The sequence below is a fragment of the Tachypleus tridentatus genome, chromosome 9, assembly GCF_004210375.1.
Source record: "Tachypleus tridentatus isolate NWPU-2018 chromosome 9, ASM421037v1, whole genome shotgun sequence".
Classification (NCBI taxonomy): Eukaryota; Metazoa; Arthropoda; class Merostomata; order Xiphosura; family Limulidae; genus Tachypleus; species Tachypleus tridentatus.
The window spans coordinates 106,469,119-106,486,430 of NC_134833.1; the positions used below are offsets into that span (position 1 = coordinate 106,469,119).

The following is a 17,312-nucleotide window of genomic DNA, read 5'->3' on the forward strand; positions in this document are numbered from 1 at the left end:
GAATCATTCCTAAACAATTTTAAAGCATAATGAAGATCAGTCGTTAGAATAAAAACAAATGGAGCAGTATTATTGTAAAGTAATATTAGTTAGATTTTTTAAAATAAATGTGAAAGTAGCATTCTTAAAACTATTACTGTTGAGTTATGTACATTTATAATTAAGATCACATAAAAGAAAATAGATTATTTTAAGTGTGTTGTGCAAGATTGGTTCAGTAATCCAGTGCAATTGGTAGCAAAAATAACATGCTGCATCCTATCAAAAATTAATACTGTTTTTATGATAGTGGTAGAACAAGACAATTTTCAGAAGAAAATAAAATTTAATATAGATGTGTAATTTTTATGTCTGTCTCTCTCCAATTTCACTTGAATAGAAGTGAGAGTTAAAGTAAAAAAGATTTAATATTTAATCCAACATGTTCTAGGTGGAATTATTTATATTGTTTAAAATGTGGCAATACATCAAATTAGATTTTTAGCTGATGTAATGTATGTGGCAGTTTTTAAAAAATGTAGTAGCAATTCATAATCATTGTTTGTTTTTTTGTAAGAAAAAATTTGAACACCTTGATGTGGTACATGTGCAAATGTTATTATGCAAACTTGCATGTAATATTTAAGAGAATCTTAATAAATTCAAAAGTATATGATTCATGCATGTTTAGAGCTACAGAAGTACAATTGTTAATAACATCAGGTGTAAATACAACAAATTGTGATTAAATTAGAAACATATATTTTTTGTAAGAGCATGTGTGTTAGTTTAAAAATGTGTACTTTTAAAATAAAAGTTTTCTGATAAAATTGCATCTTTTTTATATTCCACAAATAATTTAATTTCGTCATTATAAGTTTGACAATGGTTTTACTTTTCTAAGTTAATTACAGATGAAAAAAAAAATTGGTATCTAAAATTTTTGTATGGTAATTGCTCTTTAGTTTACATTTTGTGGAACAATATCACATCTTTGGTCAGGCATTTCACTTGTGGAGTTGACAGTGACCATGCAGTTACAAAATTAACAGTTTCTTTTCTTTTACTTCAGTTATGACTAGACTAAAAATTTTTAACAGTTTTGTAAAAGTGCACAGATTATGCCCAAAGGTACTGGGTTATATTTATCTGCATACAACTTTTATTTGGGCATTAATCATCAGTCAAAGATTTTATATATAAATAAATTTGGATATGTTTTATGATAAATTTTTCATTAAAAATATTTCATTCATGAACAGAACACACAAGTTTCAAATTCTAACTTTATATTTTTTCTTGATTGTTTTGTAGATCTCGCCAGCTCTCTGGCTCCCTGCCAAAACTTATGTTTTCACCTGATTTTATTATGGATGAGCAACAAGCCTGTGACTGTCGAGCTGAGGACCTCTTCATGCATATTATCCAGCTTGTTCTCAGGATAGAGCTTGTTGGCATGGCTCATGAGGAGTATCTTCTAATCAAAGCTTTGTTACTTACCAATGCTGGTAAGTGCTGTAACAATAATTTTTTGTGTTACATTGCATTTAAGCCTCATATTTAATTTTTTATGAAAACTATTGTTATGTTAACTTAAAATTTAGTGTCAGTGTTAAATTTTACTGGTTTGGTTCCAGATATCCACTTAGAAGATGCTCCTTCTGTTCACAAACTTCGAGACATTATGTTGATCGGGCTGCAGGAATGTGTGTGTGTTTTGCGGCCAAATAATGCCACACAGCATCTGAGTCAGTTGCTGCTCTGCCTGCCACTGCTCAGGGAATTGGATGCTGAGATTCGTCGATTCTGGAACAGTGTTCGCCATGAAGGGAAGGTAACCATGAACAAATTGTTCATCGAAATGCTGGAATCTCATATCCCATTGCGATAAAGCTGCCACTTTAACTTGTTGTAATTACACTTATATGCCCTGTGTTGCCAGATGAAGCCAGTTAAAGGGTGGTTGTTGCTCCCTGTTTTGATGGGTTTTACATTTCATCACTCATATGAAAACTTCCTGACAATGACATTGCTGTGTTGTATTTCACTTGTTATTGCATTTCTTGATGCATTTACATATTTTACTATTTAGAGAAGACACAAAATGGTAACAGAACTATATGTGCAGAAAGTTTGTGTACAGCTAAGTTAGCTGTAACTGTTGCACAGAGAGAAATATGAAAATTTTATTTCAGATCATTCTTGAAAGTACCTGAATGGAGAGACATTTTTATTTTTGTAACTTGGATTGTGGACAATCTCAGGTTTCAACTGATCAATCATGAAAATGGTATCTTAGCAACGGACATATGTTGCTATTTTAATTTTGACTAGCATACAGATGGTTGGTGCATCTCAGTACAAATAATAGAGTTGGATGTTTTGTGATCTTCAAGAACATGAAAAGATTATTTCAAGAATTGTTTCACAATATTTTGGTTGAAGTGTCAGAAGTTAAGTAGCTTATAAGGCTGATAAGGGTTGGCCACCTTATCCAGAGGGTTAATATGTCCCACTGATGGCAGTTGGGCACAATTAAAAAACAAAACAACTAAATGAAACAAAGAAAATATTAGGAATAGTGATGATAGTTTTAATAGAAATATTAAGAAAAACTGAAGTAATAAATATGTGTTGTGCCATTCATTTAAAAGTCATGTAGAAGCACTTTCATAGAGGCAACGAAATACTTAGAAGTAAAAGTGCTGGTTTCAGTGCTGTTTTGTTTTCTCTTGAGTTATGGTGAGATGGTTTCTAAATAGCTTTGTTTTCCTGTGTATAACAACACATCTCCCCGTCCAAAGTCTTCGCAGCATGTTGCCACACTGTGATAACATTGTAGTTTAAAGCAATCACTGATACTGAGAATGAGAATTTTTGGAAACCAGTCATGTTATAAGTTCAGAATTGTGATGTTTTATTGAAACTGTTGAATTGTGCTTCAGATTAAGAATATAATTTTAGTTGATTGTTGTTATTATCACTTCTCACTGACCATTTAACAACTATATCTACTTTGGATAATTTTTCTTAAAGCTGTAATTTCATTTAATAAGAATAGATATAAAGATATTCTAGAACATTCATTATGATAAATGTGAACTGAGATGATTTTTCCAACATTTAAAAAAATACTGGAGTCTGTAACTTGGGTTACTGCAGTAACTTGGTTATCTGATCATTAATTCAGCTATCCTCTTCTGCTGTCTCATTATCTTAGTTTTGTATTTTTGAGTAGTTAATCATTAATCTGATTTAATAACATAATATCTAGCATTTTAAACCAGTTTACCGTGGTACAACTAACAATTTTGCATCACAGCACTCATTAACTTAATAATCTTACTTGCTCTTTAGCATTGTTTGTAACTTCACATAATTGCAATCTTATTACAATAAGATATTTAATTGGTGGGCTCATTATGTTTGTGTGTCTTTTTAACTTCATTTACTTGGGTTTAACTGTTAGGGTTATTTTTAACTTTAATTAATATAGATTCCTGCTTTAATTTTTTCATTTTTTTTAAATGTACTTTTCATTGATAAACAGTATGAAAATCTAATTTCTAAAGTTTGGAAAGGAATGTTCAATTTCTGTTGTGGTAAGCCTTAAATGATATTGTGGGTTCAGTTAATGACATGTTCAGAGAAATCCTTTGCAGTATAACTTACCTTTCTTATGACTATTGAACTGTTAACATTTATTTTGTCCTGGCCTTGAGTTCAATTGAAAAACTAGTGAATCTTTTATGACTGCAGTAATATTTGTTGCATAAAACTTGAATGTAGTTTGTATACATTCAGAAAGATAATCAGGAATGGGTTAGAAAGTATTTCAATCCTCTTATCACGTGTATTAGTTACGCTTTTCTTAAGAGAACTTCTGAGCACTCCTTTACACAGTACAGTTTTTTCATTTTTTGAAATGACTTGTATAAAACATGCACACACAAAGTAATCTATGTATGTCTGTAAATGACCTTATTTTTAGAGTTTGCATTTCAAATATATTTTCATGTTCATTAAATTCACTAGGACATCGTAATATATAAATACGAGTTTACCCTAGATTGTAAAAGGACATTTAAATATGTCTTGCAATACCAAGAGTGTTTTTATATCTTAGTGGTTAGATTTTGAGGCTGTGTCTTTAAAATGTTAATCAGATCACCAAGACTTAATGTATTAATTGTGTTTTAATTGACCATTAGTTTGTGTGGTAACAGCTTTAGTATGCATTTAGTGTTTGTTTATACTTTGACTATTTTATTCAGTGAAGAAAAAAAGAAACGTTGTAATTGGTTGGACTTTAGTGGTTATCAGAGGCATAGAACATTATTTCATGCACTAATTCTATTCATGCATATATTTCATGGAAATTTCATTGGCTAAGATGGTAGAGAGCTTGAAATTTTGATCAGTGGGGAATCTTATCACTCAGAAATATTTTCCTTGAGGAAGTTATTTGGTCATCAAACATCAGTGAGGGCTGTAAGATACAGAGTAGGCTTTATAATTCATTTAATCTATTATTAGAATGTGAACCTTTATTTTGTATAACTTTTTATGATTCTACATTTATGATATACATTTAATTCTTGTGATGTTTTAATTTTAGTTGTCAAGATTAGTCAGTAATTTACAGTTGTAAGGTGTAGAACTGAAACAAACATAAATTCGTTTTTGACAGTTTCCAGAAAGGGTCAAATGAAAGCTTTTCTTATTTAAAGGAAGTTTTTTTTTTTCATCTGAAAGTTTTTGATTTTTGTTTGGCCTTTAGTATTATCTTAAGCAACAGAGAAGCACTTTTAGCTAAATATACAGGTTTCAATTGAACATGTTTTAAGTCAAAGAGTCTTAGATTTCATTTTCTAGCACTTTAAAATACTCCCTGGATTCCAAGGATCTCTCTTTTTTTCTTATATCAACATCGTATTACAGAGTCATTCTGTGACTGGTTAGGATAATGAACAAGACTTCTCGATGACTGATAAAAGCCTAAATTATTATTTTTTTTTTGTAAAGACTACACACACACACACACACACACACACACACAAACAGTAATGTGGAATATCTTGATAGAAATTATGCTTGAAGTTTGAGAGGTTTAAAATGTTTTGTCAGTGTTAAAGACAGTTACCTTTAGAGAATATCTTACTCAATTATGAAGTGAGAGAATTTTTCTGTGCTGCATGTATTTGCTGTTTTCTGATGTTTTTCCAGATGTGAAAAGCATTTATTGAATAGAAATTGAAAATTGTGTTAAAAAAATCTATCAATAACATTTTAATGCTTTAAATAAGTTTTTTTCATATAATTTGAATTCACTGGTTTAGAAAACATAACCTAAGAATTTACATGTAAAATGGTTTGATTTCACTAAAATCTAAATCTTAGTCTCTCCTTCCAATTCCTTAACCCACTTACTAATTTTGATTATAATAGTGTCTAACATTTAACTGTAGAAAATATGATGAACCTGTGTACAGTTGTTTAGGCTCTGTGCTTTCTTTTGCCACTGAAATGTCTTTTTTTTTTTTTTTAATGATGTGTTATCTTCCAAATGGAAGCTGTTTTACTTTTTCCCCTTTGTTTAGTACATTTGAATTTTTTTAGTCCAGCACCATTGGTACCTGACAAGTGCTGGATTACAGAAAATGATGGACCGAAGAACATACTTATTGCTATGTCATAAAAGGTATAATAAAGCTAAAAACAGAAAATAATACAATCATTAATGCTGCCAGAAAATGTTTAATTGTTGCATGCACCTGTAATATAAAACTTAAAACTGAAAAACTTTACTGTTCTTTCTTACATATTTAATGCTGTTAAAACATATATACAGATAATGTACTATCATTGATGTTTTAAGAAACATAAATCTTGAAATTGTAAGCTGCACTGTACTTTCACTTATTGCTGTACGATGCTGTTGAAACTTAACCATATAGAATTATAGTACAGTATAATAATGCTTAAAACAAAACAAAAACAAACAGAAAATAAATGTACTTTTAATGCTGTCATATATCCAATTCCAGTGTATTGTACAATATTGTTAATGGTGGTAACTCGTCTTCGTACATCAGGGTCAGTAGGCACATGCACATTAGACGTAGAGGAGGAGATGGGAAGTGAATTATTTACACTAGATTGTTCCTCAGTAATCTTCTTAACAATCTTCTTGAACCACTGTTGCAAAGTAGCTTGTTTCATGTACTTTGATTTTTCTGTATTTAATTTTGTTTGAATCAAATAAACAAATTTAATTTATTGTTCTGTTATAAAGTCCCTTTGTTCCAGTCCCGAGTTTAAATTTCTAGTTATCTGGATACATTCATTAATGGAAATTATTTCTTCCATTTCATCTTCATCTGTAATTTCTTCATGATCTTCTTGCCTTGCTGAGCCATCTTTACAATCTCTTTATTTGAAAGTTGATAAACAACTGACTCTTTGTCTGCAACATTCATCCATTCCTCCAGATTTCCTCTGTCAGGTCTTTGGTTACTTTAATTCACTGAGTCTGTCATACTCTTAACATGTTTTAAGAATTCTCGGATCAGTTTCCTTTCACTGGAAACTTCTTTTAATCCAGCAAAATTCGATTCTTTATCTTTTTCTTCCTGAAACATTAAGCTTGGCTACAGTTTATGCCAGCTGCTCTGCAGTGTAATTTACCAGCTTTATCCCAGACAGAAGCGAGCAACCATATTGCATCATTTATGTTAAATTCCTTCATTAAAGTTGCAATAGGCTTCGCATTATTCACTTAAACCAACAAACAGTGCAAACTTCGATCTGAATTTACATTTCAGTGAATGTAATATGCCCTGGTCACAGGGCTGAACCAAAAAGGTGCAGTTAGGAGGGAGGTACAGCCCAATGATATTATCTTCTGGCTTGGGGTGAGCTGAACAATTATCTGAAAGCAAAACTATTTTACACTTTAGATTTAGGCCAGCAGAGTTGTATTGCAATCTAGCTTTCTGTACAGAGGAATTTTCAAACCATTCAAGATATAATTGCATTGTTATCCACCCCTTTCTTGTTATCTTTGCAGATAACTGGAAAAATTTTCACCTGTTTAAAGGTCCTTAGGTGCACACTTACCAATTACCATGAGCTTTCACTTGCATGTTTCAGCTGCAGCTAAGAATTGATAGTCTTTCCTTTGAATCCTTAGCTCCAGCTGGAGCCTCCTCAGTATCTTGGTCAAGGGTTTGTCACAGTTTGCAATGTTAATACAGTGCTGTGTCATTGGTGTTGTACACCTGTCTTGGAGTGTATAACCAGAACACTCGACTTCAGATGTAAACAAACCTGGTATTTATAATTGGTGTGTTATTTGCAAACTAATGGAGGCAGATTCAAAATGTGATAGACCACAGAATGCTGGACTAAAGAGTTTCAACTGTAATAAAGTTGTTTAAGTTTACTACCATCCCATGTTGTGTTTAAGTTCAAATCAAACACCTACTAAAACTGAATATTTAAACTACTACATTATAATACCAATATAGACTTGTCTCTGCCACTTAGGGTTGAATTAAAGGACATTTCTTTCCTAAGAAAATTTTCCATCTCCATATTTTGTGAAATACTTTGAGGATTCAAACAATTTTTTGTTATTCTTATAAGATTAGTGTTTAGTTCAAAACTGTATATTACCTTCAGTCTACTTGAAAATGTCTGTTATGAAACATTCAAACAGGAAATTGCAGTTCATGGGTTTTCAGTTAAAATGTCCATTCAAGTTTGGGTTGTATCTGTCATTAAGATAATCTGCATGAGTTTTTTTAGTTCCATGTGTTTATTTTAGGTATGTAAAACTGTTTGATTAAAGAGTGAACTAGTTTAAACATGTAGTTTTAGTAAAAATGTGAAGTTTGCAATTATACCACTTTTTTCTTTGATGTTGGAAATGATTTAACAAATAAACAAAGTAATATTTTAATTTCCCTATTATTTCAGCATTTAATGTTTGAATTTCCATTATTTATAAACATTTGAACTATTCCGATTATTTAAACATATTATGTTAGCTCACAGCACCAATATTGCATTTGTTTTCAATATTTCTTGTGTTAACATTGGAACATCCTCATTTTTAGCTGTATCTGTATAGTGGAAGTTCCTTCATTAGTTTATGACATTAACATTGGACATTATTTTCCTCTGTTATGTTGAATTTTCACCCAGTATTTAGTAATGATATTGTGTTATGTCTAATTTTACTCATTATTTTCTCACTTTATTAGTAGAATTTTCCTCCACATGTTATCAGGTTTTGTTGGAACTTTCATCAACATAACATAACTACATTCTGATAACCTGAACTGTGAAGACCAGAACTTATCACTGTTACCATATGTGAAATATACTCTTCATCTGTTTAGAAACTTTAAAAAGTATGGTTCCTATCTTGATGTCTATATTTCATTTGATTCTTGGAACTTGCAATTTGTTTCCTTTAATTTTATTTTTAAACAAACACTAACATGTCATGCTTACATACTAATATGTAAAAATTGATTATAAGCCAGATATTTTAAGTAAGTTTTGAATTTTGTATGGTATTCTCCATTTTAGCATTTAAATGGACACTTTATTTTTAAGAAAATTAATTTTCTAAAGAATAAATATTGAACATGAGATCCACTCTAAGATAATGAACATAGAATATGGAGCTTTAATTCCTATGATACTACTATAATCATGTTATTAAGTTTTTATATAAATATTGGATATTTAACTTGTAACATCCTTGTTGAAATTGTTATGAGTATTATTTTTAAATTTAAAGAAAAGATATGAAAACATCTTTCTATTGAATATATTTGATTTTCATCTGTGTATCTTAAGTTTGTTGTATAAAAGCTTTAAAATTTTACTTGTACATAAAATCAGTAGACAATTCTAGGATCTTTTCATCATATGTGAATAACCTACTTCGACATACTGATGGTAAAATTTCAATTTTTATTCTTCATTTCAACTCAGTTTGAATTAGTGCCTATAGCATTTCTGTTATGCTCAAATGAAAAAGAATTCACTTCATATTAGTTTTTTTTTTGTGTGAATTATTCATAATTATTTGTTATTAGTGTGACAGCCTTCTTGTCTTTCGTTTCTTGTTGCGATTTTTGCATCTATGATTTTTCATTGTATGCTACAATAAAATCAATTTGGTTGTGACATTATTCATTACATTTAGTTTAAATGTGTATTGTTGATGTAAATGATTTAGTAGGCAGGAAAGGTGCTACAATTCTTGATAAATTTAGAAAATGATTATAAAGTTAATATTCTGTATATACATACGTATATTACACACACAACTAAATCAAGATCAAACCACATTGTCTTTAACCATTTGTTTCAGTAAAACACGTGTGAGTGATAAAAACGAAAGTTATATTAAATAGACACTCTATGGACAGCTTAGAAAGAGGGTGACATTTCAATGCACTTTATGTGAATCTTTTTCATTGTCAGATCTTGTTTTAGTAACTCTTATAGAACCACATTCAATGAAGATTAACTCAGATTATCAAATTTCAACTTGTAATAGGTATACAACCCAGCAGTCCATTAAAAACTTCTTAACTACTGATTAGTTTTGACATTTAAATTGCTTACCTTTGTCAATGTAACATTAATAAAGAAAAGGGGGATAAAAATGAGTTTGTATATTAATTTGCATGAAGAATAGTTTATAACCAGAGAAATTAAAACTGGTTGTTTAATTTAGCTCACGTAAAGGTATAAACAACAGTGAGATAAAAGTTTTAAAAATTATATAGTGAGGAAACTCTGCTGTTACATGATAAATCAGATCTGATGCTTTGCTGTAGTTCATCACTGAATTATTCTTGAAAATCAACAACAAAAATAAAACATGAATTGCCAGCAATTTTTCTTTTAGTATCAAATCAGCGAGCTTTGCATCTTGTTTTAATTTGTCAGCCACATTTTCTAATATGTGATGATAGTGATTGTAGTCATCCTCCATCATAATGGTTTATCACCTGGTGGGTTCTTGTCTTGATGTGATTGTGTTACTCTTACTTAGTTGATCTATGGATATGGTAATGATGAAAAGTTTAGTGCATATTCTGGTGGTGGTAGAACCAGCTGTTTAGCTGTGGAGTGTAAACCTTGTAAGTAAGGTTACAGTATCAGCTGGCTAGCAAGACACCAGGAAATGCTGATGTCTGTTTGCTGGATAGCTGAATTAATATCAGGGTGCAGATGGACTAGCCTGGCATCTTTTATTAAATCACTCATGACTGTTTTAGAAAGTTTAATGTTAAAAAAAAGTTCCAATAAACCAACTTTCTATCATATGTTTTTCATCCATGTAATATACTTGTTAGTAAGGGCAACCTTAAAGTGTTATTATATGCCTAAAGTAATGAAAGCCTCCAGGATTGTGGAAGGAGCTCTTCAGGATAGTTGAGTGTTTTTATCAGTTGAACTGAATTGCTTTGTTTTAAACCCACCGATAGCATTATGATTTTAAGTACCACATTGGTTATGGTATATTAGATTAATAAAATGATATAGAGCAAGCGTGTTAGATTTTTTTACTACATAATCAATTGTAACTGATACTGATTGTCAGATGTTTTTTTCATTATTTTTGGTTATAAGAGTACATAAAACTATCTTTATTGATCAAATTAGAAGAGTTAGTTTATTTTAAGTAGATAGAAAATAGCGCTGTATAATGCACAATTTGCAAGTAAGCTTATACAAGCAAATTGCATTTGAGTTTTGTTATTTTCTGTATTTCAACATTCATTAAAGTCTTTTTTTTTCACAGTAGATTTTTTGTTATTTGTGAAAGGCTGAGACTGGGAAATTTGTTTCTTCGTTATTACTTCAATTTCAGAGTTTAAAAAAATTATTTAAATATTTGCTTCTTGTATGAGTGAGTTCAATCGAAGGTCATATTATTTTATACAATTTTTTTTTTAAATGATAAAAAAATAACTACAAGTAATACCTGGGTTAATGTTGAAAGTCACTGTCTTTATTGGATCTGACAAAATTAATAATCATGCAGAGAACTTAGGTTTATTGTATTGCCATAGTTACATCTTAAGAACATTAATAGTTACTGCTTTTCACAAAACTTCATCAGTAATGTAAATATATTTTAAATGAGTTGAAGTAATTATGCTCATGTAGGTTGAAACATGTACGATGAGAGTTGTGTTAGATTTTAGTTTGATTTTATGTGGGATCAATATCTCGTGAGCAAGATGCAGTGATGGCCTTGGCACACAGACTGAAACTCAAAACATAATACATTATTAAAAATTAGTGTAATTTGGATCTAGTGATGTCTTCATTGCAGAAGGTTACCTCACATATGAAGTTGTTGATTTGGCTTAAAGTTATTCAGAATGGTAAAAATTAGGCAAGAAACATTTTGAGAGATAGGTAGCATGGTTTTAAACTTTACTCAGAATGTGGGAAATTAATTGGACTTTTGGTGATTTAAACATTACACTATTTTGGCTAGCAGTGATTATACATGAATAACATTTTAGAATATATTTTTTTCAGGTTCCTACATGTTGACTGTGCCTTGTGTTGCTCATATTTAATATTAGAGGTGTAATAATGAGTATATTTGATATTTTAATTGGATTGGGTGTTAAAAATGAACAAATGTTATTTTGATTTTGATTGTGTCTAATAATCTTGTATATTTTATAGTTCTACATGTATGTGATCTTTCATGTTGTGGTATGATCCAGTAGTAACAGTATTGAATATTTTAATATTTGTCAAGACCTGATGATAGCTATTTTCAACATTTCAACACAATAACATTTTCTAGAATATTACTGTACTTGTCAGTGGACATTATATGTTTTCATTACAACTACTGTCAGTCTACATAGTTATGCTATTTATTTGCCCATTTATTATGTTGGAAATCTTGTAGTTTTTCTTTCCTGTAAGCTGCAATGGACTTCCCACCAAATAATAGCTACAGCACATTAATAAAAGTGTAGTTATATAACTAATGACATGTACTAACTATTCAAGTTGTAACTTAATTGATATAGGTGCTGCATGATTTTCTTACAGCAATGAGCTCCAGAAATACATTTTCAATATTGGAATATGACCTACAGATATTGAACTACAACTTGTATTTTGAGACATTTCCTGAAGAATAATTTTGGTTCAATGAAGAAATAGTGAGAATTAAAGAAAAAACAAAATAAAAAAACACATCCATTGCTCAGACAGCACATCTTTTGACACATACTTTTCAGACTTCTGCTTTAAATTTAAATGAGTTGACAATACTGGTATTGCAATAAAGTTCCAGTATTTTCACTTTTAGGATTAACACTTTAATGTTCTAGGAGGTTAGTTATTGTTTTTATTACTTTTTAAGATATTTTCAAATGCCATGTTAATATGAAATTGGGACATTAAAACCTTTGTTCATTTTTTATATCTATCCAATTTAATTTGGCAAACGTTTTGTTCCTTAAGTCTTATTTCTAATACTTTGTGTGTTTGTAGCCACTGACTGTTACAATTAAATAACACATTAGTAACTTTACTAGCTCAAAGTCGTATATTTTTCATTGCTATACACCTTTCAGTTGAGGTTAAAAATATTTTTGTCTTGCAGGATAAAATATTTTACTATAGAGTTGGCTATTGTCTTTATCCAGTCAGATCAGAAATTTTATTTTTCAAGTTCTTACATAATTTATTTTTACAACATTATCCAAAGAAGCACAGAATTTTATACTTGGATTTTCCTTTTTTGATCTCTCTATTTCTCAAGTTCTGAATCCTTCTTGACCTAATGTTACAACAATCATAAAATCAATGATTAATAGATAAATTGTTTTTTTATTATTTAAATTGTTCCCAGTTCAGTTATATTATTTGTGTTGACACTATTCCTCTGTAGATGTCTCTAAACTCAGTTTATCAAGGCCTTCTGTTTGTCAAAGAAAAGTTTAATTTCATTACACAGTTGCTCTTGGTGTTTGTTTCTTTTCAGTACAATTACTAATTTAACTTTTTCTTTCTCCTGTTGTTTTACAACCTGTAAGCATTTGGTTGAAGCTTTTTTATCTAAATGCAGAACATCTAGAAGGGTTTATTAGTATCTGTTTACTTAGTTTGACTCTGTAATGCCAGTATTTGATTAACATTTCAAAACAATTTTTTCTGGGACCTGAGAGTTTGGTTGGAGTTATTGTTTACTATATTTGATCAATGTCACAAGTAAATGATTATCTGAACCTGGAATATTTTTTTGAACATAACAGTATTTCTTAAGGATTTAAACTATCCATGCTTTTTTTCTCAGAATTTTGATCAAATAATTATTATCATGAAAAAATGGTAAGTAAATGATATTTATAAAAACTGAAAAGCGCTTAAAGCTAGTGGTAACCATAGAATTTTGAGTGAATTTTACATAAAGCTGATTGGGGATTGAATGTGTATTTTGCTGGAAGAAAATATTTTTTGGGCTCTGAGAAATTGGTTAGTTGTCACCAAAACCACATTTTTAAATTCCTAGAACCTTAAAATATTTTGAAGCAGGTTATATATATATTTTACTGACATTCATAATCACATGTAAAATAACACACACAATTGTTTCTTCAAAGAGGTAATATTTTCATCAAGCATGAACAGTGCATTAGTAAATGATTTGAATTAAATAATGTTATACACATTTTTCTTATTCACAGATAAACTGTGTTTAGGGAAAATATTTACTTTTCTTACTATTTGTAAGTTGTAGAAGGAAGGTACAGAAGGTTACACATCAGACAGTAAAATCTTGCCAGATCCATACACCTAACATGAAAAGTTAAATTGCCTATTGAACATAAATTGTATTAAATGAAAATAGTGGTAAATCTACTTTTGTGGGCCACTGTAGAAGCAGCAGGAATCAAACATAGTTCATATATAATGTGAACTTCAAAAATGTTAGGAAAAGTGTGAAGTGGAACATTTTATGGATTGAGAAAATCTGAAAAAAACAAAACAAAAACGCATATCCACAAAGAAAGATTAAGATTCTTAATAAACAAAATAACAAAATGATCTCTTACAGTAAAGCTTAGTGGAAAGTTATAAGCAAGTTTTGATATAATATTTAAAATACAGAGACTTTCAACAAAACCATGTATTGTTTTTTAACTATAAATTGAATGTTTCTTTTTGTATTTGTAAAGAATACAAAATTTTTTGTACATAAAATATTAAAAAGGAGTATGGAAAGACAGCAAGAACAAACTTCAGTTTTTAATTAGAAAATCTGGAATTATTATGAAAAAAAGTAGTGCATTACTTCACTCTGTTCCACACTTATAAAAAAAATAACTAACTTATGTTTATCTTACAGTGACTTTGTATAACAGATATATCCGTAAGCTCTTTGAAACTTATCATATTGTAGTGTTTTATATACATGTGAAAGTTTGTTAGAATCTTTTCTTTCTACCAGAAGGCTTCATTGTGTATTGCATTCATTTTTTCTGTGCATAGTTTTATTGGTACATGAAATGTGATTTCAGAGCAATAATGTTCACATTTACCCTCAGTATTAATGAATGTCCATTCAGTGCTGTCCAGTTATGTGGATTGTAATGTGTTTATTCTGTTTTATTCACTTGTTGAGAGTTCTTTATAGGATTCTGTGATTCAACTAATAATGTTATAGAACCTTATAAATAAATATATCTTATATCTATGCATGTATATGCTCCTTTTGCATATATATATGTATATTTCCCAAGAATATGAACAAAAGATCTTTATTTGTAGCTTATATCAATATTTTGTCCATAATTTCATTCAATTTTTTTCCTATATCATTGTTTTTGAAAGATCTCATTAATTGTGAAAACTTCAATTTAGTGGAACAGCACGTACAAATAGTTAGTAGATTTGTTTTTGTATGTTTTATTAATCAGCTGCACATACAAAGTGTCAGCTTAATGCATTTGGTTTGGATTCTTAATTTGTACTTTTTAGATCACATATCTAGTATATTGTACACTTTACTGTCTGGAATTTAAAAAAAAGACTTCCAGTTTATGTACTCTATATAACAGTGTGTTTGACCACTAATATTGTGAAACCTTGAAGTATGATTTTGATAAGTTTGTAACTCACAACTGAATTCAAGTTCTGGAAGGGTATTTGTGGAAATGTCTCATGTTCAAACAAGTGTAGTGTAATTAATAAGTAGAACTTAGTGTAGTTCTGTTATAGGACATGCATGTGTTGTCTGTGGTAATTCACTAATATTTAAAGCTGCAGATTATACATCAGACGTCTATTTTCATAGTTGTTGATGAGCAAGCACTCCAGTTTCCAAATTGTCAGAATTAGTTCTGGTATGACTCCTATAGATACAAGTTGGGTAATAATATGCTAAATAAATCTATGATAACTGCTGCTTCTGAGTTGAGATACGTTTATTATCTCAGGTTATTATTAATGTCAGAGTGTTAAAAATTAGTTTTTATAATTAATCATTAATTAAAACAAATCAGGTAGAACTTTTTTTAAACCTAAAAACATCCAAAGCTAAATAATCTATAAACTATTTATGAAAAATAACTTTGATGTCCAATCAATAACAAATATTTACAACAAAGATGTGTACTTGAAGTACTGTTGCAGACATTTAGTACAAATCAACACCTTGGATACTGTGTGTGTGTGTGTGTGTGTGTGCTGATTCTTTATCATTTGTATTTTGGTTCAATGTGTTGTTTTAAGATTAAAGCCTTAAAATATTGTAAATATATAATGTGAATTGTTTTTACCCAAGGGTAATAAGTGAACATGAATTTTTTGCTGAAAGGTACTGTTATCTGGAAATAAACTGTTTCATTTATGTCAATTTGTAGTATTTTTAAATAATTCTGACTAGCATTGAAATTGTTTTTCTTTTTTAGAATTTTTATTCACATTAAATCAGTATAACAATGTGTTAATAAAATCCCATATATCCTATAATGTTTTTTTTTAAACCTTAACTTGTATGTACTGCATTCTACCTACTTTTTAACCATCTTTGTGTAACTTGTACAAATTTCTCTTTAAATTAAATCAGGTTTACGTAAGTTTTATTTTTAATGTATTTTGATATTACGAATGATTTTTTAACTTGCTTCTTTATGTTGTAGATGAATTTTGCATTTCCTTTGTTATGCATATTTTCAAGAGTAATTTTAATTTCATTTAAAGTGTAGCTTGTTGAACTTCTTTAATAATTTGCATTAATGTCAATCTTTTGTTACTATAAATCTTACCATGTTAAATAGATATCTTTCTTTGTTCCTTCTTCATTCTCCTAAACCTGTTGTATAATTTCTACTAAATTAATCTTAATTATTTTCTATTACATCCCACCAAAAGATTGACCAGTTCACTATGCTTGTGTTGACACACTCTTGTCTTAATGTTGAAATTTTCTCTTTTCTTTCCTTTTTTTGTTGAAAGTTTCTTGTTATTTATAATAATCAGTTACTTTCCTCACTATTACTGGGCCTGGCATGGCCAAGTAGTTAAAGCACTAGACTCATAATCTGAAGGTCGTGGGGTTTGAATCCCCATCATATCAAATGTGCTTACCCTTTAAGCCATGGGGTGTTATAATGTTACGGTCAATCCCACTATTCATTGGTAAAAGAGTAGCCCAAGAATTGGTAGTGATGACTAACTGCCTTCCTTCTAGTCTTACACTGCTGCTAAATTAGGGACAGCTGGTGCAGATAGCCCTCATGTAACTTTGCATGAAATTTAAAACAAAACAATCCTCACTATTATTAATGTTGCTGTTTCCCATCAATCTTCGTAATAAATTTTCTTCACTGTTAAATCAAAATTCTTCCATTCTTAACATTAATGTTCATACTTTTCAGTATATTAATCCATTGTTGTTGGAAGTTCTCTTATTCCCTCACTTTAGTGCTGGCACTTTATTATTCCTATATTTTCTTCTTATTAATCTTTATACATATTTTATTATTTTGTCAAATCAATATTAAAACCTCCCATACTGTTCTACTTTCACTCTTTTAGTTCTACAATTTAGTTTTTTTTATTACTTAGTAGCAGTTTTTTTCTATCATATTTTATTTTTGAAAGTTTATAATTATTTATGCCCACTAATAACCAAAGTTCCTTCACAATTCCCTCTCCATACTCCCAATCACTGAAGTTGGTACTTCCCTTATTGTATCTTCACATTGATGCTGGTACTTCTTGCTAGCTTAACACTTTACTGTTGAAATGTTCTTTAT

At 29.7% G+C, this 17,312-nt stretch overlaps 1 protein-coding gene across 12 annotated transcripts in view; it reads left to right on the forward strand.

Annotated features, from left to right (window-relative positions):
- LOC143225981 (steroid hormone receptor ERR1-like) overlaps positions 1-15,907 on the forward strand; it is a 95,980-nt gene extending 80,073 nt beyond the window's left edge. For 11 of the 12 annotated variants that reach the window (XM_076456269.1, XM_076456264.1, XM_076456266.1 and 8 more), the window contains 2 exons: positions 1,294-1,487; positions 1,617-15,907. In XM_076456269.1, coding sequence (XP_076312384.1) covers positions 1,294-1,487; positions 1,617-1,870 — 448 coding nt within the window. In that variant the 3' untranslated portion in view covers positions 1,871-15,907. The remainder of the gene's footprint in view (positions 1-1,293; positions 1,488-1,616) is intronic. The other variant, XM_076456276.1, reaches the window with a different exon arrangement.
- The last annotated feature ends 1,405 nt before the right edge of the window (positions 15,908-17,312 follow it).